At 47.4% G+C, this 25,467-nt stretch overlaps 1 protein-coding gene and 2 long non-coding RNA genes across 3 annotated transcripts; 2 read left to right on the plus strand and 1 right to left on the minus strand.

Annotated features, from left to right (window-relative positions):
• Positions 1 to 6: 6 nt before the first annotated feature.
• On the plus strand, positions 7 to 2,249 carry LOC120720136. Its single transcript, XR_005692808.1, has 3 exons — positions 7 to 984; positions 1,056 to 1,127; positions 1,930 to 2,249. It is a non-coding gene; the product is annotated as an uncharacterized LOC120720136 (long non-coding RNA).
• An 8,562-nt stretch (positions 2,250 to 10,811) lies between these two features.
• On the plus strand, positions 10,812 to 15,916 carry LOC120720132. Its single transcript, XM_040009758.1, has 2 exons — positions 10,812 to 11,375; positions 13,372 to 15,916. The coding sequence occupies exons 1-2, from the start codon at positions 10,852 to 10,854 to the stop codon at positions 14,912 to 14,914; spliced, it is 2,067 nt and encodes a 688-aa protein (XP_039865692.1). The 5' UTR covers positions 10,812 to 10,851; the 3' UTR covers positions 14,915 to 15,916.
• Positions 15,917 to 23,975: 8,059 nt separating this feature from the next.
• Positions 23,976 to 24,990, minus strand: LOC120720137. Its single transcript, XR_005692809.1, has 2 exons — positions 24,919 to 24,990; positions 23,976 to 24,314 (listed from the first exon to the last, which is right to left on the minus strand). It is a non-coding gene; the product is annotated as an uncharacterized LOC120720137 (long non-coding RNA).
• Between the last annotated feature and the right edge of the window lie 477 nt (positions 24,991 to 25,467).

A 25,467-nucleotide genomic window follows, 5' to 3' on the forward strand; every position in this document is an offset into this window, starting at 1 on the left:
TCCCTAGACATGAGTGTTTATGATGATGTGACCGAAGCAGCAGAACGAACTCCTGAGGTGTTCAGAGACAGACTGTCTACGTGCAGTCAGAGTCAGTGTGTTTCATAATACAGATGACCCGAAACACACAGCCAGGAGTTTATTGGGAGATTCTTCAAGGGCCAAGTCAGTCAGCTGATCTTAGCCCAACTGAGCGTTTCACTGGTTGGAGTCAGACAGAAAGGCCCACAAACAGGAAGTGAAAGTTGCTGCAGTAAAGGCCTGCAGAGCGTTAAAAAGCAGCATCTGGTGATGTCCAAGACTTCAGGCAGAGGGTCTTCAACCAAGTATAAGAAATGAACATTTTATTATATGTAATTTGTCTTTAAATTACTTTTCTGTTTTGTGTTTGATTGCATTAAAATGCTTTAGTTCCTCACATTTATGCAATCTTTTTGTTCAAACCATTGAATTAAACTGAAAGTCTGCACTTCACCTGCATCTCAGTTGTTTAATTTTAAATTGATTGTGGTGATTTACAGAGCCTAAATTAGAAAAAAAGTTGTCTCTGGTAAAATATTTATAGGCCTAATATTGTTTTATTCTGAAAGTCTAAATGAGAAGTAATTTGTTTTAGTTTCACGTTAGTGAGATGAGGTCAAGAGCCCACTGAGCTTATAGAGTGAAACGGTAAGAATCCCCATTTGTGCAGCGGTGGTTTGTATGAATGTAAACTGGATAACTACAAAAAGGAGTGGAGTCAGTGGGTTGAAGGAAGCAGTTCGTGTGTGTGTGTGTGTGTGTGTGTGTGTGTGTGTGTGTGTGTGTGTGTGTGTGTGCGCGCGCGCGCGCGTGCAGGAAATGGCGAGTGCAGAGCTGAAGCAGATGAGAGAGGCTCTGACAAAAGAGTCGATCAGACAGCATCAGCTTTCCAAGGTCGGAGGAACTGAGACGGACATGTTTATCTGCAGCAAGTGTCATGGAAAGAGCTGCACGTACACACAGGTATGAGCACATCTTCAGGCTGATGGTCGCTGTTCTCTGACCAGTTTTCACCACCTCATTCTCTTGTTCAGGTGCAGACCCGCAGCGCTGACGAGCCCATGACCACTTTTGTTTTGTGTAACGACTGCGGCAACCGATGGAAGGTAAGGCCCTTGACTCTGAGAAATACACAGGACACGTGGACTGGCGTTGACACTGATCAGTGTTACAGACGGCGCTGTCTTGGAAATATTTAGGGCCATATAAAAGTTTCTCTTCTGCAAATATTTGATAAATAGCTAATCGACCTACCCTCTTTCTCATCACCCTTCTTAGAGGTCTCCACAGCAGTCACACCCACCCTCCTTCCTTCAGTACATCCATGAATCCTCTCTGAGGTCTTCCTCTTTTGTGGAGCTTTTGTTCACTTGTCTTGTGCACTGTCTGTTGCTTTGAATGTTTGAGCTCAGGTTTGCAGCTTCTGCCTCCAGATGGTGGCAGCAGAGGCTGAATTACAGCTTCCCCCTCTTCCTCTCAGCTCTATCTGCATGCTAACCTTCTTTACCTGACCTTCTGATCTTACCATACCCTCTCACCCCGACTTAGCTGATTTAGCTGCTGACTCAGGTCAAAGTGAAGCAACTAAATGGAGAAGCAGGTGATTTATGAGAATTCAATTCATTTTCATTTATAAAATGCCAAATCACAACAGCAGCTGCCTCAAGCCGCTCAAAGCGAAAAGATTTGAGTTACCAGATCTGCATTTGTTTGTTAGCTCTGTAGTGTGTTTTTCCACTGCAGGTGTGCACTTTGATCTTTTTCCACTGAGCTTCTGCCTCTGATTTCTGAGGTGCTGAGATTCATAGTGTCTGTTTAGGGCCAGGTGACAGTCGGATCTGTTTCTGACTGTTTCAGGTTTCTCTGCATTGGGTCTGACTGGGGTGTCTCTTTGTATTTGTCTTTCAGTTCTGTTGAAGAAAACTCGGCCGTCTATTCTTCTGTCAAGAAGCAAATTGAAGTTAATGAAGTTGATTTTTTTTTTTTTTCTTTTCTTTCTTTTCTTTTCTTTTTGGTGTAATTTCTTTTTATATATCAAACTAAATGCTGCAATGTATTTGGAGAGATAAAAGCCAGCTGATGTTGTCCATTGGTTGAATTGGTTTTGTATTGATGACTGAGACTTCCTTTCTGAAGACGCTTGAGCCAGATTCAAATCACAGCTCATAGTGTGTCTTTCTTTGCCATGATGTGCTGAACATATTAAATCTGCTCTTGGATGAAGACCATCGAATCGCTGTTTTTATTGTTTTGGCTTCAGAAATCACCATCATCAATAAAAAGGGAAACCATCCCTGCCCCCTGGTGAACCTTGAGGTTTACTCACAAAGAAATCAGCAGTCTTTCTTTTAGAATTTCATTTGAATGGAGAGACGCAGAATATCAACCAAAAATCTAGAGAAACACATTAGACAAAACTGATGTGGTGTTGTTGTTGTCCAGGTGTGAGAGGACAGAGTGCAGTGCGATGGAGACTGCATCCTCTCTGCTCCTGTTCTGGCGGTATGCGAATTGGTGGGGGTCCAGGGTGGGGGGGAGACAGGATTTGAAGTGTGCTAGGACCAGTCGCTCTAAGCACTTAGTGATGATGGGGGTGAGTGCTACTGGGCGGTAGTCATTGAGGCAAGATGGGTTGGAGTTTTTGGGTATCGGGACGATGGAGGTGGATTTGAAGCAGGCCGGTACCACAGCGTGGGCCAAGGACAGGTTGAATATGTCTGTGAGCACTCCTGCAAGCTCCCCAGAACACGCTCTGAGAACACGCCCGGGGATGCCATCAGGACCTGCAGCCTTGTGGACATTGATCCTGCTCAGCACCGCTCCTACATCGGTGGGGGAGAGAGTCAGAGGTTGGTGGTCTGGCGTCACGTATGCTTTGGTTGTGGTTGTGGGGTTCCCTCGCTCAAAACGAGCATAAAAGTTGTTGAGCTCGTTGAGGAAGGAGACATCAGAGGATGCGGGGGAGGGTTTGGTGGTCCTGTAGTCTGTGATGGTCTGGAGTCCTTGCCACATGCGTCGGGGGTTGGAGTTGGAGAAGTGTTCTTCTACCTTCTTTTTGTAATGGTGTTTGGCTTTTTTGATGCCCTTCTTCTTCTATGGCCATTCACATTACACCAGGGTGTGTGGTGCTTACCAATACCATCCATATTTCACCATGGACAGTATTGTTAGATGAGGCCATCCACATTACAACAGGGCCTGTGCTACTGGCTGAGGACATTTACATTTCACCGGGGCCTGTGGTCATGGCTGATGCCATCCACATTACACAAAGGCCTGTGGTGTTGGCTGAGGACATTCACATTACACCAGGGCCTGTGGTGCTGGCCAATACCATCCACATTTCACCAGGGCCAATGTTGTTGGCTGAGGCCAACCACATTACACCAGGGACAGTGCTTCCTGTGAGGCCATCCTCAACACACCAGGGCCTGTGGTGCTGGATGAGGCCATCCACATTACACCAGGGCTTGTGTTGCTGGCTGATGTGATCCACAATACACAAGGGCCTGTGCTACTGGCTGAGGACATTCACATTACACCAGGGCCAGTGCTGCTAGCCTTCCACATTACCCAAGGGCCTGTGTTGCTGGCCGAAACCATCCACATTTCAGAAGGGCCAGTGGTGTTGCTGGCTGATGCCATTCACAATACTCAAGGGCCTGTGCTACTGGCTGATGCCATCTACATTACACCAGGCCCTTTGGTGCTGGCCAATACCACCGACATTTCACCACGGCCAGTGTTGTTTGCTGAGGCCATCCACATTACACCAGGGACAGTGCTTCCTGTGACGCCATCTTCACCACACCAGGGACTGTGCTGTTGGCTGAAACCATCCACATTACATCAGGGCCATTGGTCATTGGCGATGTCATCCACATTTCACCAGGGCCAGTGGTGTTGGCCATTACCATCCACATTTCACCTGGGCCAGTGTTGCTATGCCATCCACATTATACCACGGCATGTGCTCACTCTGAGGCCAACTTCACGACAGCAGGGCCTGCGCTGCTGTCTGAGGTCATCTACATTCACATTACACCAGGACCTGTGGTGCTGGCCAATACCATTCACATTACACCAGGGCCTGTGGTGCTGGCCAATACCATCCACATTACACCAGGGCCAGTGGTGTTGGCTGAGGACATTCACATTACACCAGGGCCTGTGGTGCTGGCTAATACCATCCACATTTCACCAGGGCCAGTGTTGTTGGATGAGGCCATCCAAATTACTCCAGGGACAGTGCTTCCGGTGAGGCCATCATCACAACACCAGGGCCTCTGCTGCGCGTTGATGCCATCCACATTACACCTGGGCCTCTGGTGCGGACCGATATCATGCACATTTCAACAGGGCCAGTGGTGTTGGCTAAGGCCATTCACATTACACCAGGGTGTGTGGTGCTGGTTGATGCGATCCACAATACACAAAGGCCTGTGCTTCTGGCTGAGGACATTCACATTACACCAGGGCCTGTGGTGCTGGCCAATACCATCCACATTACACCAGGGCCAGTGGTGTTGGCTGAGGACATTCACATTACACCAGGGCCTGTGGTGCTGGCTAATACCATCCACATTTCACCAGGGCCAGTGTTGTTGGATGAGGCCATCCACATTACAACAGGGCATGTGCTCCCTGTGAGGCCATTATCACCACACCAGGGCCTGTGGTGCTGGCTGATACCATCCACATTACACAAGGGCCAGTGCTGCTAGCCTTCCACATTACCCAAGGGCCTGTGTTGCTGGCCGAAACCATCCACATTTCACAAGGGCCAGTGGTGTTGCTGGCTGATGCCATTCACAATACTCAAGGGCTGATGCCATCTACATTAAATTAGGGCCTGTACTGTTGGATGAGGCCATCCACATTTCACCAGGGCTTGTGTTGCTGGCTGATGTGATCCACAATACACAAGGGCCTGTGCTTCTGGCTGAGGACATTCACATTACACCAGGGCCTGTGGTGCTGGTTAATACCATCCACATTTCACCAGGGCCAGTGTTGTTGGATGAGGCCATCCAAATTGCTTCCTGTGCTTCCAGTGCTTCCTGTAAGGCCATCATCACCACACCAGGGCCTGTGGTGCTGGCTGATACCATCCACATTACACCAGGGCCAGTGGTGTTGCTGGCTGATGCCATTCACAATACTCACGGCCTGTGCTACTGGCTGATGCCATCTACATTAAACCAGGGCCTGTGGTGCTGGCCAATACCACCGACATTTCACCAGGGCCTGTACTGTTGGATGAGGCCATCCACATTACACCAGGTACAGTTCTTCCTGTGTGGCAATCATCACCAAACCAGGGCCTGTCGTGCTGGATGAGGCCATCCACATTTCACCAGGGATTGTGTTGCCGGCTGATGCATTCCAGAAAACACAAGGGCCTTTACTACTCGCTGAGGATATTCACATTACACCAGGGCCTGTGTTGCTGGCCAATATAATCCACATTTCACTTGGGCCACTTTTTTTGGCTGAGGCCATACACATTACACAAGGGACAGTGCTTCCTGTGAGGCCATCTTCACCACACGAGGGCCTGTGCTTTTGGCTGAGGCGATCCACATTACATCACGGCTTGTGATGCCGGCTTCTACCATCCACATTTCACCAGGGACAGTGATTGCTGTGTGGCCATCTTCACCCCACCAGGGACTGTGCTGTTGGCTGAAACCATCCACATTACATCAGGGCCATTGGTCCTTGCCGATGTCATCCACATTTCACCAGGGCCAGTGGTGTTGGCTAAGGCCATCCACATTACACCAAGGTCTGTGGTGCTGGCCATTACCATCCACATTCCACCTGGGCCAGTGTTGGTAGATGAGGCCATCCACATTACAACAGGGCCTGTGCTACTGGCTGAGGCCATCCACATTATACCACGGCATGTGCTCCCTGTAAGGCTATCGTCACCACACGAGGGCCTGTGGTGCTGGCTGATACCATTCACAATACTCAAGGGCCTGTGTTGATGGCTGATGCCATCCACATTACATCAGGGCCATTGGTCCTTGCCGATGTCATCCACATTTCACCAGGGCCAGTGGTGTTGGCTAAGGCCATCCGCATTACACCAAGGTCTGTGGTGCTGGCCATTACCATCCACATTTCACCTGGGCCAGTGTTGGTTGATGAGGACATCCACATTGCAACACGGCCTGTGCTACTGGCTGAGGCCATCCACATTATACCACGGCATGTGCTCCCTTTGAGGCTATCGTCACCACACCAGGGCCTGTATTGCTGGCTTAGGCCATCCACATTGCACCAGGGCTAGTGCTCCCTCTGAGGCCAACTTCACGACAGCAGGGCCTGTGCTGCTGTCTGAGGTCATCTACATTTCACCAGCGCCTGTGTTGCTGGCTGATGTGATCTACATTACACAAGGGCCTGTGCTACTCGTTGATGCCATCCACATTAAACCAGGGCCAGTGGTGTTGGCTGAGGACATTCACATTACGCCAGGGCCTGCGGTGTTGGCCAATACCATCCACATTTCACCACGGCCAGTGTTGTTGGATTAGGCCATTCACATTACACCAGGGCCTGTGGTGCTGGCCAATACCATCCACATTACACCAGGGACAGGGCTTCCCGTGAGGCCATCTTCACCACACCAGGGACTGTGCTGTTGGCTGAAACCATCCACATTACATCAGGGCCATTGGTCCTTGCCGATGTCATCCACATTTCACCAGGGCCAGTGGTATTGGCTAAGGCCATCCACATTACACCAAGGTCTGTGGTGCTGGCCATTACCATCCACATTCCACCTGGGCCAGTGTTGGTAGATGAGGCCATCCACATTACACCTGGGCCTCTCGTGCTGACCGATATCATGCACATTTCACCAGGGCCAGTGGCGTTGGCTAAAGCCATTCACATTACACCAGGGTGTGTGGTGCTGACCAATACCATTCATATTTCACCAGGGACAGAGTTGTTAGATGAGGCCATCCACATTACAACAGGGCCTGTGCTACTGGCTGAGGACATTTACATTTCACCAGGGCCTGTGGTCATGGCTGAGGACAACTACATTTCATCAGGGCCTGTGGTCATGGCTGAGGACATTCACATTACACCAGGGCCTGTGGTGCTGGCCAATACAATCCACATTTCACCAGGGCCAGTGTTGTTGGATGAGGCCATTCACATTACACCAGGTCCTGTCGTGCTGGCCAATACCATCCACATTACACCAGGGCCAGTGGTGTTGGCTGAGGACATTCACATTACACCAGGGCCTGTGGTGCTGGCTAATACCATCCACATTTCACCAGGGCCAGTGTTGTTGGATGAGGCCATCCACATTACAACAGGGCCTGTGCTACTGGCTGAGGCCATCCACATTATACCACGGCATGTGCTCCCTGTGAGGCCATTATCACCACACCAGGGCCTGTGGTGCTGGCTGATACCATCCACATTACACAAGGGCCAGTGCTGCTAGCCTTCCACATTACCCAAGGGCCTGTGTTGATGGTCGAAACCATCCACATTTCAGAAGGGCCAGTGGTGTTGCTGGCTGATGCCATTCACAATACTCAAGGGCCTGTGCTACTGGCTGATGCCATCTGTTAGGTATTTTAGTACCATGGGAGCATTTACTGGATATTGTTTTATAGTGACATTATGCAGGAAAACTCTGTCATTCAATAAGGCCCCTTTGTTTTAGTTATTTTTCTCTTTGACCCAAGAATTGATGTGTGAGAATCACAGGCTGGTACAAGGTTGAAATACCACAGAGATCACTCCCTCAGCTACATTAGTTTCTAAATCTCTTAGGAGACGCCTGTTGAAGGCCAAATGGTTTGTTTCAGAATTCACTAATGAAAGAACTCTTTATTTCGTGCCTTGAAAATATGTCGCTGAGATAATCACAATTGTATCTGAACTAATAAACTATACAAAGGATGCTTCTTCACCCAAGGGCAGGAAGACGCTCCCTTATCTTGGTCTGTACTGGTTTAAACTGATAATCTGCTGTCTCATGAATTTTACCCTCTATATAAACTGTTGTACTTGTGAATAAAGTTGAGTCACTTTGGGAAGACAACCTGAAGCAGTCTCTGTTTTCTTGTTCTCCCAAGCTGCTCCCGAGCTCGTACTAACACGCTGAATGGCATGCTTGAATATTACTTGAGAATATATTTGACTGTGTTACAGACTAAGGGACATTCTCTGCTGATAGGTGAAGGTACATTCTCTGCTGATAGACGTCCACGCCTCGAAGGAAGTCGATCCACGGATTAGGCCCTGGAAACCGTTTCCTTCAATTTTGGTGTCAGAAGTGGGATCCTGACGAAGGTAGGCACGTGTCTTTTTATTTTTATAAGACTGTGTTATGCCTTTCTCAGTGATCCACATAGAAACGGGATACGCTGACGAGGCCTTCTTCAGTGGCCCACATAGTAACAAGTGGGATACACTGAGGAGCCTTTGTTAGTGGCCCACATAGAAACACAGGAAGTTGCCTGTTGTTTTGTAAATTAAAGCAGAAAGGACACAGGAAGTTGCCTGCTGTCATAAACTAAGAAGTTGCTCACCAGCAGAAAGGACACAGGAAGTTGCCTGGGGTCATAAAACGAGAAGTTGCTCGTTAAAAAGTGAGAAGTTGCTCACTAAAAAGATAAAATTGCTAGCAAAAAATCAAGTAACCTCAGGTGTGCCACAGCAAAAAAAAACTAACTTAAATCCTTCAAGCGTCTAAACCCCTCTGGAAATCACTGACCATGGGTCAGAATAATTCAAAGACCTTAGACGGGTCCGATAAAAAATCAAAATTAACTGTAAAACCGAAAAAAATAAAATATAAAATCACAAATAGCGGCTCAGTACGACTCCCACTTCCGGTTACGTTTAACCCACGCTCGCGAATCGGTGAAGACTTCCATGATTACGTATCCAGAACATGCGGAAGTGCTTACGTGACTGATTTCGTCTCGAACTTAAGAACTATAAGTTTAATGCATCCTAATGTATTTCCGGAGCCCTATCCCGAACGATTATCGCCAGAAAACAGGTCAGTAGAAATGTTAAATACTATTTGTGATAAGGAAAGTAGGCTGATTAAAAAGTCCTGTAAAAAATATATGATAGAATGTCGTGAAGTGATCAATCGCATGCTACCGCTATGGAAAAAGGGACCCGAGCCAGACGTAAATGCTTTAAATCAAGCCAGTGTAGGCTCTAGTAAATCCACTGCAGAAAAAACTAGCCTTACATGCCCATCTGTTCAACCTACGGCTCCGCCGCCTTATGATGAAAACACAGAATTAATAGCTGCTGCGGCGGCTGCACGTCACCAGCGCGTATATCCTGATGTAACAGCAGAATTACAGAGGAGTGAGGAAGGCACTGAAATGACACCTAAATCAGAAGAAGATGACTGGTTTAACCTAGATCAAAGACAGGAACGAGAATACACTGAACGAGAAAAAGAGTTACAGGAACATAAAAGGCAAACAAAACAGTTAATGGCAGAGTGTGAGGAAATCATGAAAGACCCTTTAACTGAACGTACGGAAGCTGAACTGCAGGAAGCCGTTTCCGTCATAGATAATCATGTTCAGCGCCACACTAGAGTAGCGAATGGTTTAACTGTGCCAAAAGCAATAACTAACACCAGAAATTTAATAAGGAACTACTTAAAGCAAAGAAAAGAGGAAAAAACTCAAGAGGGCCCCCACAAAAACACCCGTTATAAAGAAAAGCAGGGATCACAATTTAATGACGTCAGCCCCTCCCTCCCGTTCATGATAGTAGGGGACATGTGTTGCATTCAACCCCCTAAAATTTCAGAGTTAGCAGCAACCATTAAAGAACTTCCCGATCCTCTAAAAAATCCTACAGCCTTTGTTTCTGCATTACAGAGAAGTACCAGATACCACCACTTGGGTGGGCCTGATTAAAGATATATATTATGTCAACGAATCCCAGGTGTGACTGAATCTCAGCTTATTGAAGAAGTAGAGGAACTAGACCCTAAAAATGACCAAGCAGCCAACACCACCTCGTTTTTGTGGATAAACGATGACAAAATCACAGCCTTTTTTCAAAATCTAAAGAAATTTCTGCTCACAATGTCTAGAGATAAAATTGATTTAAATGCAGTAACCATGTGCAAGCAAAAGCCAGATGAATCCATTCTAGTTTTTATGAAACGTTTCACACACTGCTGGACTAATGAGGCATGCATGCCTGAAGGAGGAAATGACCAGATTTTCATAACAACATTCTTAAACAATATTCATCCAGAATGTTCACAACTATTGAAGCTGACTGCCACTGATAATCTCTATGACATGAAAATAAAGAACTTTATCACACTTGTCAAAACAAAAGCTGGTGCAGATCTTTTCCCCAACAGCACGAAGGCTAAAAGTGTTAAGATGATGTTGAATTTTGATGTTGAAGGTTCAGAGGAAAGTGAAAAAATGATGTATGCAGGGGCCCCGCCCCCTCAACAAGCGCAGCAAGGAGATTTCAGAAGGAGAGATAGGAGTGGAGACATATGTTTTTATTGTGGAAAAATAGGACACTGGAGGAGGGAATGCAAATCAGCAGCACGTGGGTCTCAACCACAAAACACAGGACCAGCTCCTGCCACTAGGCGTCAGCAGAGCTCTTACAGACAAGGTAACTGGCAACGCAGACAGGAATCACATCAAAATAATGGCCCCTTTTGCACTTAGGCCGCAACCTTATAATCCACATTTTAATCCCCACCCATATGATAACGAAAGACTGGACCGACAATAGGGAGGCCCAGGTGAGGATGAGGGACAGTGTGAAGCACTACACACGATGCTGCATTTGCAATTGTCCCGTAACACAGAAAGCTTGCCCATGTTAGATATAGAAATAGGTGAAAAGATTTATTCCTTTTTAGTTGACAGTGGAGCCACTAAAAGTTCACTGTCTGGAAAATTCTATAGTGGGCCTGTTTCCTCTGTGTGCATCAACACCATGGGAATAAACGGAACTCTAGTGCAATGCCCCAAAACTCATTCTCTAAAGACACGCTGGGGCCCAAAACCAGATGAAATCACATATCATCCATTCATAATTATTCCAAACTCGCCTGTGAATCTATTAGGCAGAGATTTAATGGCAAAAATGAACTTGTGTATTTCATTTAACACAAAGGGTGAAATGTTTGCAGATACTGATAACAGCTATGTTTTCTCTGCCCTATGCACCGACACCATGGAGAAGGAACAGCCTCTGTGTCAGCTGGACGCCTCAGCAGAGAATGAACTCAATATCCATCTGACTGGTACCCCCACGTCACACACTGTGCCAAACACGTGTACAGACACCACTACCAGGTAACCCCATGCCTGGAAGCCACATATTTGTTTCTCTCACACTGTTCAACAACATGATAACTGCTCACACCAGTGAAGGCCAAACAGTGGTTTTGTCACATAACTCAGACGTGGGCTATGACATTACTGCACCATGTCGACACATAGATCTAACCTACCCCATACACTGTACTATCTCTGCTGTCACATTGCCAGCTGAATATCAAAACATGACATTATGGTCAAGAGGTGAGAATGATGTAGGATTTATTGACTGTACACCTTATCATGCTCAGCTGAAACACAACAAGCCGGTATATGTCAAGCAATATCCCATTTCCGCTGAAAAAGCCGCAGCCCTAGACATCATCATAGGAGATTTATTGACAGCTGGAGTAATAAAGCCGACAGTATCTCCATATAATACTCCTGTCAATCCTGTGCCAAAGCCTAACAAACCTGGCATATGGCGTTTCACACAAGACTTAAGGCAAATTAATGCAGTCATTCTGCCTCTGCCACCTCTCGTCCCAGACGTTCCCAGCATACAGACAGCTATTCCAGCAACAGCTACACATTTTACTGTGGTGGATTTGTGCTCCGCCTTTTTCTCAGTGCCTGTGCATGAGGACACACAGCCGATATTTGCTTTTACACATAGAGATAAGCAGTACACATGGACTCGCTTACCCCAAGGCATGGTAGACAGCCCTGCGGCTTTCTCAATGGTGGTACGTGCTACCCTGGACGGCTTCATTCCTCCAGAGGGCTGTACCCTGATACAGTACGTGGATGATCTCCTCCTCTGTGCTGAAAGTGAAAAACTATGTCAAACTGCCACACATATGCTACTCCAGCACCTCCAACAGACTGGCCACAAAGCGTCAGCAAAGAAAATGCAGTACTGTCAGACTTCTGTTCAATATTTGGGATTTACACTGTCTCACGGACAACGTTCCATGACTACAGACAGGGTCAAAGCTGTGACCTCTGTCCCTAAGCCCACTACACAGAAGGAAATGCTGTCTTTCCTAGGCATGGTGAACTATTGCAGACAGTGGATACCAGACTGTTCTTTTCATGACCACATTCTGCGTGAATGCTGCAAAAAAGACAAGCCTCCTCGAATACTGTGGTCAACAGAAATGACTGCCTCTTTCAATGCATTACAGGGAGCGCTGACCTCCGCCCCTTGTTTGGGTCTGCCTGACTACCACTTACCGTTCCACCTGTACGTCACAGAGAACGGCACAACCTGTGCAGGTGTACTGGCCCAAGAACATGGCTGTGGCTACCGTCCAGTAGCCTTCTACTCAAAGGTGCTGCCAGCAGTAGTTCAGGGGATGCCGGCCTGCCTGAGAGCAGTAGCGGCTTGCTCTATCATGATAAGGGACTGCGAGAAGCTCACACTCTCACATGACACTATTCTACACACCAATCACCAGGTCACGACCATTCTAGCAAACATAACTACACAACATATGACCGCACAACGTCGCTCAGGTTATGAAGCTACACTGACTTCAACAGCAAATCTCACTATAAAAGCAAGCAGCACACCCAATTCGCCAGCACACTTACTTATTCGTATGCTGTGTTCCTCTGACCGACAGGATGGTTCAGACGAGCCTGACGTTCATGATTGTATGACACGTATACAGGAATCCACAGCACCACGCCCAGACTTAGAGCAGACACCAATCCCAGACTCAGTCATTGTTTATGTGGACGGGTCCTGTTCAAAACCAAATGACAACTCATTTCTTTGTGGCTATTCGGTGGTGACATTGCCTGACATCATACTAGAGGCTCACTCATTACCATTTCACTCAGCACAAAAAGCAGAGCTCATGGCTTTAATACGCGCCTGTGAGTTACATGTGGATAAGCGGGTAACAATTTACACTGATAGCCGTTATGCATTCGGTGTGGTGCATGACTTTGGCACATTGTGGAGACAAAGAGGATTCACATCTGCTGATGGAAAATCAATCGCTAATTCTGATCTTGTTCAAAGACTTTTGCAGGCTATACAGCTGCCATCGGCAATTGCAGTTGTTAAAACGAAGGGGCACAGCACGGCTGACACAGACGAAGCAGTGGGAAATGCTCTTGCAGACGTAACCGCGAAAGCAGCTGCTGCCTCACAGCAACCACCCAGAAAGGAAGTATTATCTTTGCCTTTACAGCTGCCACTTGTCACACTCCCAGACTATTTAGAAACAAATGTTGACCTAAAATTCATACAAGAGCAGGCCTCTGCCTCAGATTACACTTACTGGGAAAGTAATGATTGTACCTTAGATAACAGAGACGGCTTATACAAAAACCTTGGGGGTTTGATTGCCCTCCCATCTTCACTACTGCCAATCCTTGTCCGCCATTTTCACGGTGTGAGTCATGTCGGACAAAGAGGGGTAATAGGAGCAATAAAATCAAGATTTGTAATTGAGAAAACATCACACGCAGTAAAACGCATATTAGCAACCTGTCTAACATGTGCACGAACTAATGTAGGTAGCTCAAAAGCAAAACATCAGCATTTACCACAACCAGATTTCCCATTTCATACATTACAAATAGATTTTACACACATGCCAGCACAAGGAAGCATCAAGTACTTACTGGTAATAGTGGATCAATTTAGTAAATGGGTAGAAGCTTATCCAACATCAAAAGAAACTGCAGAAGTAGTCTGTCAAAAGTTGTGCAATGAAATAATACCCAGATTTGGAATACCTCACCAAATTAACAGTGATAGAGGACCTTCATTCACATCAGAAGTAATTCAAAAGTGTGCTAAAACTCTAGCAATAGACTGGAAATATCATGTGCCATACCATCCTCAGAGTTCAGGAGTTGTAGAAAGAATGAATAGGACCATAAAAAATCGCCTGACTAAAGCAATGATAGAAACAGGAATGACCTGGATCAAACTACTTCCTCAAATCCTCTGCGAGATTAGAATGACTCCATCCGCAGCAACCAAATTATCTCCATTTGAAATAATCATGGGAAGACCGTTTCCAACACCATGGTCAGCCTCCAGAGGGGCACCGCTATTGGAAGGGGACATAGACACTGCATTGTCTGACTATGTTCATAACCTGGTAGAAACACTGAATAATAACTATCAGAAAGTTTGTCTCTCTCAGCCTCTCCCTTCCACAGATCCAACCCATCCGTGGAAACCAGGAGACGCGGTGTTGGTGAAGTCGCTAAAACCAAGGGCACTCGGGGAGGCCGCGTGTTCCAGCCCCCAGACTGTACTTGCAGTGACGAGGACCAGCATCCTCACAGACGGACAACCTCAGTGGATTCATGCCAGCAGGGTTAAGACCAGCCCCACCAAACCACCTAAGGCGTCGGATCAAGTAGATGACGACTCAGGCGAGCCAGCGCCCGGATTCAATACACCTACACACACACAATCACTGATTAACACACAACGCCTGAAAGAGCCAAGACTCAGAAAGCCCTTTGATCCCCCACCTGAACAACAACAAGGTACTCGGACATTCAGCAGGAACAGAAAGCCTAGAGTACCACACAATGTCTAACCTGATAAAGATAGACTCATTCCATCCTGATAATGGAGAAAATAAAATGCCTATTGTCATCACACAACGCTTATACGGGGTCTCTCGAACCTCGGACCAGGCCAGGAGACGACTGAAGAACTGTCTTTTTTATATATTTAGGTTATTAATCATATCTACTGCATTAACCTTAGGATTTTTATTTACTATTTTGTATTGTAAACTGCAACCCTGTTCACATTTCTGCAAGCCACATTTTGCTGACAATACCTCATGCTCCACTTGGCAAGACACCCACCTAGTACACTCCTCACGTTAAAACCCATATAGCTACCAGTACAGCTACTTCAATGTATTTGCAATTAGCACAAATTGACCCTGAGGATGTGCCAGATGTTACCAATGATGTTCCTGATGTGTATATTGAACATTAGGTTGTGAACTATTACATTTTATGATTTGCTTTTTATATTATGTTATTACATTTGTGATTTTTCCTTTATATTGAGTTATTATTTTAAAAAATAATAAAAGAGGGGAACTGTTAGGTATTTTAGTACCATGGGAGCATTTACTGGATATTGTTTTATAGTGACATTATGCAGGAAAACTCTGTCATTCAATAAGGCCCCTTTGTTTTAGTTATTTTTCTCTTTGACCCAAGAATTGATGTGTGAGAATCACAGGCTGGTACAAGGTTGAAATACCACAGAGATCACTCCCTCAGCTACATTAGTTTCTAAATCTCTTAGGAGACGCCTGTTGAAGGCCAAATGGTTTGTTTCAGAATTCACTAATGAAAGAACTCTTTATTTCGTGCCTTGAAAATATGTCGCTGAGATAATCACAATTGTATCTGAACTAATAAACTATACAAAGGATGCTTCTTCACCCAAGGGCAGGAAGACGCTCCCTTATCTTGGTCTGTACTGGTTTAAACTGATAATCTGCTGTCTCATGAATTTTACCCTCTATATAAACTGTTGTACTTGTGAATAAAGTTGAGTCACTTTGGGAAGACAACCTGAAGCAGTCTCTGTTTTCTTGTTCTCCCAAGCTGCTCCCGAGCTCGTACTAACACGCTGAATGGCATGCTTGAATATTACTTGAGAATATATTTGACTGTGTTACAGACTAAGGGACATTCTCTGCTGATAGGTGAAGGTACATTCTCTGCTGATAGACGTCCACGCCTCGAAGGAAGTCGATCCACGGATTAGGCCCTGGAAACCGTTTCCTTCACCATCTACATTACACCAGGGCCTGTGGTGCTGGCCAATACCACCGACATTTCACCAGGGCCAGTGTTGTTTGCTGAGGCCATCCACATTACACCAGGGACAGTGCTTCCTGTGAGGCCATCTTCACCACACCAGGGACTGTGCTATTGGCTGATGCCATCCACATTACATCAGGGCCATTGGTCCTTGCCGATGTCATCCACATTTCACCAGGGCCAGTGGTGTTGGCTAAGGCCATCCGCATTACACCAAGGTCTGTGGTGCTGGCCATTACCATCCACATTTCACCTGGGCCAGTGTTGGTAGATGAGGCCATCCACATTGCAACACGGCCTGTGCTACTGGCTGAGGCCATCCACATTATACCACGGCATGTGCTCCCTTTGAGGCTATCGTCACCACACCAGGGCCTGTATTGCTGGCTTAGGCCATCCACATTGCACCAGGGCTAGTGCTCCCTCTGAGGCCAACTTCACGACAGCAGGGCCTGTGCTGCTGTCTGTGGTCATCTACATTTCATAAGCGCCTGTGTTGCTGGCTGATGTGATCTACATTACACAAGGGCCTGTGCTACTCGTTGATGCCATCCACATTAAACCAGGGCCAGTGGTGTTGGCTGAGGACATTCACATTACGCCAGGGCCTGTGGTGTTGGCCAATACCATCCACATTTCACCAGGGCCAGTGTTGTTGGATTAGGCCATTCACATTACACCAGGGCCTGTGGTGCTGGCCAATACCATCCACATTACACCAGGGACAGTGCTTCCCGTGAGGCCATCTTCACCACACCAGGGACTGTGCTGTTGGCTGAAACCATCCACATTACATCAGGGCCATTGGTCCTTGCCGATGTCATCCACATTTCACCAGGGCCAGTGGTATTGGCTAAGGCCATCCACATTACACCAAGGTCTGTGGTGCTGGCCATTACCATCCACATTCCACCTGGGCCAGTGTTGGTAGATGAGGCCATCCACATTACAACAGGGCCTGTGCTACTGGCTGAGGCCATCCACATTATACCACGGCATGTGCTCCCTGTGAGGCTATCGTCACCACACCAGGGCCTGTATTGCTGGCTTAGGCCATCCACATTGCACCAGGGCTAGTGCTCCCTCTGAGGCCAACTTCACGACAGCAGGGCCTGTGCTGCTCTCTGTGGTCATCTACATTTCACCAGAGCCTGTGTTGCTGGCTGATGTGATCTACATTACACAAGGGCCTGTGCTACTCGTTCATGCCATCCACATTAAACCAGGGCCAGTGGTGTTGGCTGACGACATTCACATTACACCAGGGCCTGTGGTGCTGGCCAATACCATCCACATTACATCAGGGACTGTGCTGTTGGCTGAAACCATCCACATTACATCAGGGCCATTGGTCCTTGCCGATGTCATCCACATTTCACCAGGGCCAGTGGTATTGGCTAAGGCCATTCACATTACACCAGGGTGTGTGGTGCTGACCAATACCATTCATATTTCACCAGGGACAGAGTTGTTAGATGAGGCCATCCACATTACAACAGGGCCTGTGCTACTGGCTGAGGACATTTACATTTCATCAGGGCCTGTGGTCATGGCTGAGGACATTCACATTACACCAGGGCCTGTGGTGCTGGCCAATACAATCCACATTTCACCAGGGCCAGTGTTGTTGGATGAGGCCATTCACATTACACCAGGTCCTGTCGTGCTGGCCAATACCATCCACATTACACCAGGGCCTGTGGTGCTGGCTAATACCATCCACATTTCACCAGGGCCAGTGTTGTTGGATGAGGCCATCCACATTACAACAGGGCCTGTGCTACTGGCTGAGGCCATCCACATTATACCACGGCATGTGCTCCCTGTGAGGCCATTATCACCACACCAGGGCCAGTGTTGCTGGATTAGGCCATTCACATTACACCAGGGCCTGTGGTGCTGGCCAATACCATCCACATTACACCAGGGACAGTGCTTCCTGTGAGGCCATCTTCACCACACCAGGGACTGTGCTATTGGCTGAAACCATCCACATTACATCAGGGCCATTGGTCCTTGCCGATGTCATCCACATTTCACCAGGGCCAGTGGTGTTGGCTAAGGCCATCCACATTACACCAAGGTCTGTGGTGCTGGCCATTACCATCCACATTCCACCTGGGCCAGTGTTGGTAGATGAGGCCATCCACATTACAACAGGGCCTGTGCTACTGGCTGAGGCCATCCACATTATACCACGGCATGTGCTCCCTTTGAGGCTATCGTCACCACACCAGGGCCTGTATTGCTGGATTAGGCCATCCACATTGCACCAGGGCTAGTGCTCCCTCTGAGGCCAACTTCACGACAGCAGGGCCTGTGCTGCTGTCTGTGGTCATCTACATTTCACCAGAGCCTGTGTTGCTGGCTGATGTGATCTACATTACACAAGGGCCTGTGCTACTCGTTCATGCCATCCACATTAAACCAGGGCCAGTGGTGTTGGCTGAGGACATTCACATTACACCAGGGCCTGTGGTGCTGGCCAATACCATCCACATTACATCAGGGACTGTGCTGTTGGCTGAAACCATCCACATTACATCAGGGCCATTGGTCCTTGCCGATGTCATCCACATTACACCAGGGCCAGTGGTGTAAGCTAAGGCGATCCACATTACACCAGGGTGTGTGGTGCTGACCAATACCATTCATATTTCACCAGGGACAGAGTTGTTAGATGAGGCCATCCACATTACAACAGGGCCTGTGCTACTGGCTGAGGACATTTACATTTCACCAGGGCCTGTGGTCATGGCTGAGGACATTCACATTACACCAGGGCCTGTGGTGCTGGCCAATACAATCCACATTTCACCAGGGCCAGTGTTGTTGGATGAGGCCATTCACATTACACCAGGTCCTGTCGTGCTGGCCAATACCATCCACATTACACCAGGGCCTGTGGTGCTGGCCAATACCATCCACATTACACCAGGGCCAGTGTTGTTGGATGAGGCCATCCACATTACAACAGGGCCTGTGCTACTGGCTGAGGCCATCCACATTATACCACGGCATGTGCTCCCTGTGAGGCCATTATCACCACACCAGGGCCAGTGTTGCTGGATTAGGCCATTCACATTACACCAGGGCCTGTGGTGCTGGCCAATACCATCCACATTACACCAGGGACAGTGCTTCCCGTGAGGCCATCTTCACCACACCAGGGACTGTGCTGTTGGCTGAAACCATCCACATTACATCAGGGCCATTGGTCCTTGCCGATGTCATCCACATTTCACCAGGGCCAGTGGTATTGGCTAAGGCCATCCACATTCCACCTGGGCCAGTGTTGGTAGATGAGGCCATCCACATTACAACAGGGCCTGTGCTACTGGCTGAGGCCATCCACATTATACCACGGCATGTGCTCCCTGTGAGGCTATCGTCACCACACGAGGGCCTGTGGTGCTGGCTGATACCATTCACAATACTCAAGGGCATGTGCTGCTGGCTGAGGCCACCTATATTTCACGAGGGCCTGTGTTGATGGCTGATGCCATTCACATTACACCAGGGTGTGTGGTGCTGACCAATACCATTCATATTTCACCAGGGACAGAGTTGTTAGATGAGGCCATCCACATTACACCTGGGCCTCTGGTGCTGACCGATATCATGCACATTTCACCAGGGCCAGTGGCGTTGGCTAAAGCCATTCACATTACACCAGGGTGTGTGGTGCTGACCAATACCATTCATATTTCACCAGGGACAGAGTTGTTAGATGAGGCCATCCACATTACAACAGGGCCTGTGCTACTGGCTGAGGACATTTACATTTCACCAGGGCCTGTGGTCATGGCTGAGGACAACTACATTTCATCAGGGCCTGTGGTCATGGCTGAGGACATTCACATTACACCAGGGCCTGTGGTGCTGGCCAATACAATCCACATTTCACCAGGGCCAGTGTTGTTGGATGAGGCCATTCACATTACACCAGGTCCTGTCGTGCTGGCCAATACCATCCACATTACACCAGGGCCAGTGGTGTTGGCTGAGGACATTCACATTACACCAGGGCCTGTGGTGCTGGCTAATACCATCCACATTTCACCAGGGCCAGTGTTGTTGGATGAGGCCATCCACATTACAACAGGGCCTGTGCTACTGGCTGAGGCCATCCACATTATACCACGGCATGTGCTCCCTGTGAGGCCATTATCACCACACCAGGGCCTGTGGTGCTGGCTGATACCATCCACATTACACAAGGGCCAGTGCTGCTAGCCTTCCACATTACCCAAGGGCCTGTGTTGATGGTCGAAACCATCCACATTTCAGAAGGGCCAGTGGTGTTGCTGGCTGATGCCATTCACAATACTCAAGGGCCTGTGCTACTGGCTGATGCCATCTACATTACACCAGGGCCTGTGGTGCTGGCCAATACCACCGACATTTCACCAGGGCCCGTGTTGTTTGCTGAGGCCATCCACATTACACCAGGGACAGTGCTTCCTGTGAGGCCATCTTCACCACACCAGGGACTGTGCTATTGGCTGAAACCATCCACATTACATCAGGGCCATTGGTCCTTGCCGATGTCATCCACATTTCACCAGGGCCAGTGGTGTTGGCTAAGGCCATCCGCATTACACCAAGGTCTGTGGTGCTGGCCATTACCATCCACATTTCACCTGGGCCAGTGTTGGTAGATGAGGCCATCCACATTGCAACACGGCCTGTGCTACTGGCTGAGGCCATCCACATTATACCACGGCATGTGCTCCCTTTGAGGCTATCGTCACCACACCAGGGCCTGTATTGCTGGATTAGGCCATCCACATTGCACCAGGGCTAGTGCTCCCTCTGAGGCCAACTTCACGACAGCAGGGCCTGTGCTGCTGTCTGAGGTCATCTACATTTCACCAGCGCCTGTGTTGCTGGCTGATGTGATCTACATTACACAAGGGCCTGTGCTACTCGTTGATGCCATCCACATTAAACCAGGGCCAGTGGTGTTGGCTGAGGACATTCACATTACGCCAGGGCCTGTGGTGTTGGCCAATACCATCCACATTTCACCAGGGCCAGTGTTGTTGGATTAGGCCATTCACATTACACCAGGGCCTGTGGTGCTGGCCAATACCATCCACATTACACCAGGGACAGTGCTTCCCGTGAGGCCATCTTCACCACACCAGGGACTGTGCTGTTGGCTGAAACCATCCACATTACATCAGGGCCAGTGGTATTGGCTAAGGCCATCCACATTACACCAAGGTCTGTGGTGCTGGCCATTACCATCCACATTCCACCTGGGCCAGTGTTGGTAGATGAGGCCATCCACATTACACCAGGGCCTGTGCTACTGGCTGAGGACATTTACATTTCACCAGGGCCTGTGGTCATGGCTGAGGACATTCACATTACACCAGGGCCTGTGGTGTTGGCCAATACCATCCACATTTCACCAGGGCCAGTGTTGTTGGCTGAGGACATTCACATTTCACCAGGGCCAGTGTTGTGTGATGAGGCCATCCAAATTACACCAGGGACAGTGCCACATTGATACCATTGAAAATACACCAGGGCCAGTGATTCCTGTGAGGCCATCATCACCACACCAGGGCCTGTGGTGCAGGCCGATACCATCCACATTACACAAGGGCCTGTGCTGCTAGCCTTCCACATTACCGAAGGGCCTGTGTTGCTGGCTGATGCCATCTACATTACACCAGGGCCTGTGCTGCTGACCAATACCATCGACATTTCACCAAGGCCAGTGTTGTTGGATGAGGCCATCCACATTACACCAGAGACTGTTATGCCGGCTTCTACCATCCACATTACACCAGGGCCTGTGCTTCCTGTGAGGCCATCTTTACCCCACCAGGGCCTTTGATGCTCGTTGATGCCATCCACATTAGGGCCTGTGATGCTGGCCGATATCATGCACATTACACCAGGGCCAGTGGTGTAAGCTAAGGCGATCCACATTACACCAGGGTGTGTGGTGCTTACCAATACCATCCATATTTCACAAGGGCCAGTGTTGTTAGATTATGCCATCCACATTACACCAGGTCCTGTGCTGCTGGCTGAGGCCATTCACATTGCAGTAGGGCCTGTGCTGCTGGCTGAGGCCACCTATATTTCACGAGGGCCTGTGTTGATGGCTGATGCCATCCACAATACACCAGGGCCAGTGATTCCTGTGAGGCCATCTTCACCAGACCAGGGCCTGTGCTGCTAGCCATCCACATTACACCAGGGCCTGTGCTACTCGTTGATACCATCCACATTTCACAAGGGCTTGTGTTGCTGGCTGATGCGATCCACAGTACACAAGGGCCAGTTCTTCCTGTGAGGCCATCATCACCACACCAGGGCATGTGGTGCTGGATGAGGCCATCCACATTACACCAGAGCCTGTGCTACTCGTTGATACCATCCACATTTCACCAGGGCTTGTGTTGCTTTGCATTTCATTCAAAATATTTAACAGGGTCGCAAGAAGCGTGTGGAAAAACCAAGGCGCAAAATAACTGCCCATGAACTGAGAAAAGTCAAGCGTGCAGCTGCCAAGATGCCACTTGCCACCAGTTTGGCCATATTTCAGAGCTGCAACATCACTGGAGTGCCCAAAAGCACAAGGTGTGCAATACTCAGAGACATGGCCAAGGTAAGAAAGGCTGAAAGACGACCACCACTGAACAAGACACACAAGCCGAAATGTCAAGACTGGGCCAAGAAACATCTCAAGACTGATTTTTCTAAGGTTTTATGGACTGATGAAATGAGAGTGAGTCTTGATGGGCCAGACGGATTGGCCCGTGGCTGGATTGGTAAAGGGCAGAGAGCTCCAGTCCGACTCAGAGGCCAGCAAGGTGGAGGTGGAGTACTGGATTGGGCTGGTATCATCAAAGATGAGCTTGTGGAGCCTTTTCGGGTTGAGGATGGAGTCAAGCTCAACTCCCAGTCCTACTGCCAGTTTCTGGAAGACACCTTCTTCAAGCAGTGGTACAGGAAGAAGTCTGCATCCTTCAAGAAAAACATGATTTTCATGCAGGACAATGCTCCATCACGCGCTTCCAAGTACTCCACAGCGTGGCTGGCAAGAAAGGGTATAAAAGAAGAAAAACTAATGACATGGTCACCTTGCTCACCTGATCTGAACCCCATTGAGAACCTGTGGTCCATCATCAAATGTGAGATTTACAAGGAGGGAAAACAGTACACCTCTCTGAAAAGCGTCTGGGAGGCTGTGGTTGCTGCTGCACGCAATGTTGATGGTGAACAGATCAAAACACTGACAGAATCCATGGATGGCAGGCTTATTATGCACAGTAATAGTCACCTGCACACACAGATATCCCCGAAAAATAGCTAAAACTAAAAACAAACTAAAAACTACTTCCACAAACATTCAGCTTTGATATTAATGAGTTTTTTGGGTTCATTGATAACATGGTTGTTGTTCAATAATAAAATTATTCCTCAAAAATGCAACTTGCTTAATAATTCTGCACTCCCTGTACTGTTTCGCCCGAAACAAAGTATAGGTTTTCATTATGTGAATAACTTGAAAATCTTAACTCAAACAGCTGCAAAACCTGTTTGCCCAGCACGGGGATATTGAATTCTATAAGATAAAGCCATAAATATGTATTTCTGAGCCTTCTATCAAAAGTTACAGCTATTTATATGAAGTTGTACAAAAACGCTTTCTTTCGCCAAGACAGTGCGTTTCTGACGATTACATGCATTTGAATGGGGAACTCGTCTGAAACAAAGTATAAGTTTTCATTATGTGAATAACGTGAAAATCTTAGCTCAAACAGCTGCAAAACCTGTTTGCCCAGCACGGGGATATTGAATTCTATAAGATAAAGCCATAAATATGTATTTCTGAGCCTTCTATCAAAAGTTACAGCTGTCTTTATGAAGACCATTAAAAACGCTTTATTTCACCACGTTAGTGCGTTTCTCGCTATTACATGCATTTGAATGGGGAACTCGCCCAAAACAAAGTATAGGTTTTCATTATGTGAATAACTTGAAAATCTTAGCTCAAACAGCTGCAAAACCTGTTTGCCCAGCACGGGGTATTGAATTCTATAACATAAATCCATAAATATGTATTTCTGAGTCTTCTATCAAAAGTTACAGCTGTCTTCATGAAGTTGTACAAAAACGCTTTATTTCGCCAAGACAGCTGCAAAATTTGTTTCCCCTGCACGGGGGTATTGAGTTCTAGAAGATAAAGCCATAAATATGTATTTCTGAGTCTTCTATCAAAAGTTACAGCTGTCTTTATGAAGACCATGAAAAACGCTTTATTTCACCACGTTAGTGCGTTTCTCGCTATTACATGCATTTGAATGGGGAACTCGCACGAAACAAAGTATAGGTTTTCATTATGTGAATAACTTGAAAATCTTAGCTCAAACAGCTGCAAAACCTGTTTGCCCAGCACGGGGATATTGAATTCTATAAGATAAAGCCATAAATATGTATATCTGAATCTTCTATCAAAAGTTACAGCTATTTATATGAAGTTGTACAAAAACGCTTTCTTTCGTCAAGACAGTGCGTTTCTCGCTATTACATGCATTTGAATGGGGAACTCGCCCAAAACAAAGTATAAGTTTTCATTATGTGAATAACTTGAAAATCTTAGCTCAAACAGCTGCAAAACCTGTTTGCCCAGCACGGGGATATTGAATTCTATAAGATAAAGCCATAAATATGTGTGTCTGAGCCTTCTATCAAAAATTACAGATAGAATTTTTGATAGAACGCTTTATTTCGCCAAGACAGTGCGTTTCTCACTGTTACATGCATTTTGAATGGGGAACTCGACCGAAACAAAGTATAGGTTTTCATTATGTGAATAACTTTAACATCTTAGCTCAAACAGCTGCAAAACCTGTTTGCCCAGCACGGGGATATTGAATTTACAGCTGTCTTTAAGAAGACCATGAAAAACGCTTTATTTGTAGATAAAGCCAAAAATATGTAGGATCAGTTTGTAACTTCCTCCCTCTTCCTTGGAATGCATAAAGGAGTAGGAGCACCACTTCTGTGGCAGCACTGACATGACTGAACTGCAATGTTTGTTGTGTGCTGGCGCAGTAATAAATAGCATGATCACAGCTCTTTCTGTGTTGCAGACTTTATTTAAAAAATTCCAAGACCCAGACAGCGTTTTCTATCTCCCAGCTGGAGTTTTTTGTTTGTCTGTGACTGGAGAGTCAGATTTTTGTTGAGCTTCACACTTGCAGAGGTAAGTCAGTTTGCAGAGATCCCTCCCACCCTGGCTTTTATGTGCTAGATTTCTTATCTGAAA

The sequence above is a fragment of the Simochromis diagramma genome, unplaced genomic scaffold (assembly GCF_900408965.1).
Source record: "Simochromis diagramma unplaced genomic scaffold, fSimDia1.1 OVJJ01000561.1, whole genome shotgun sequence".
NCBI classification, from domain to species: domain Eukaryota; kingdom Metazoa; phylum Chordata; class Actinopteri; order Cichliformes; family Cichlidae; genus Simochromis; species Simochromis diagramma.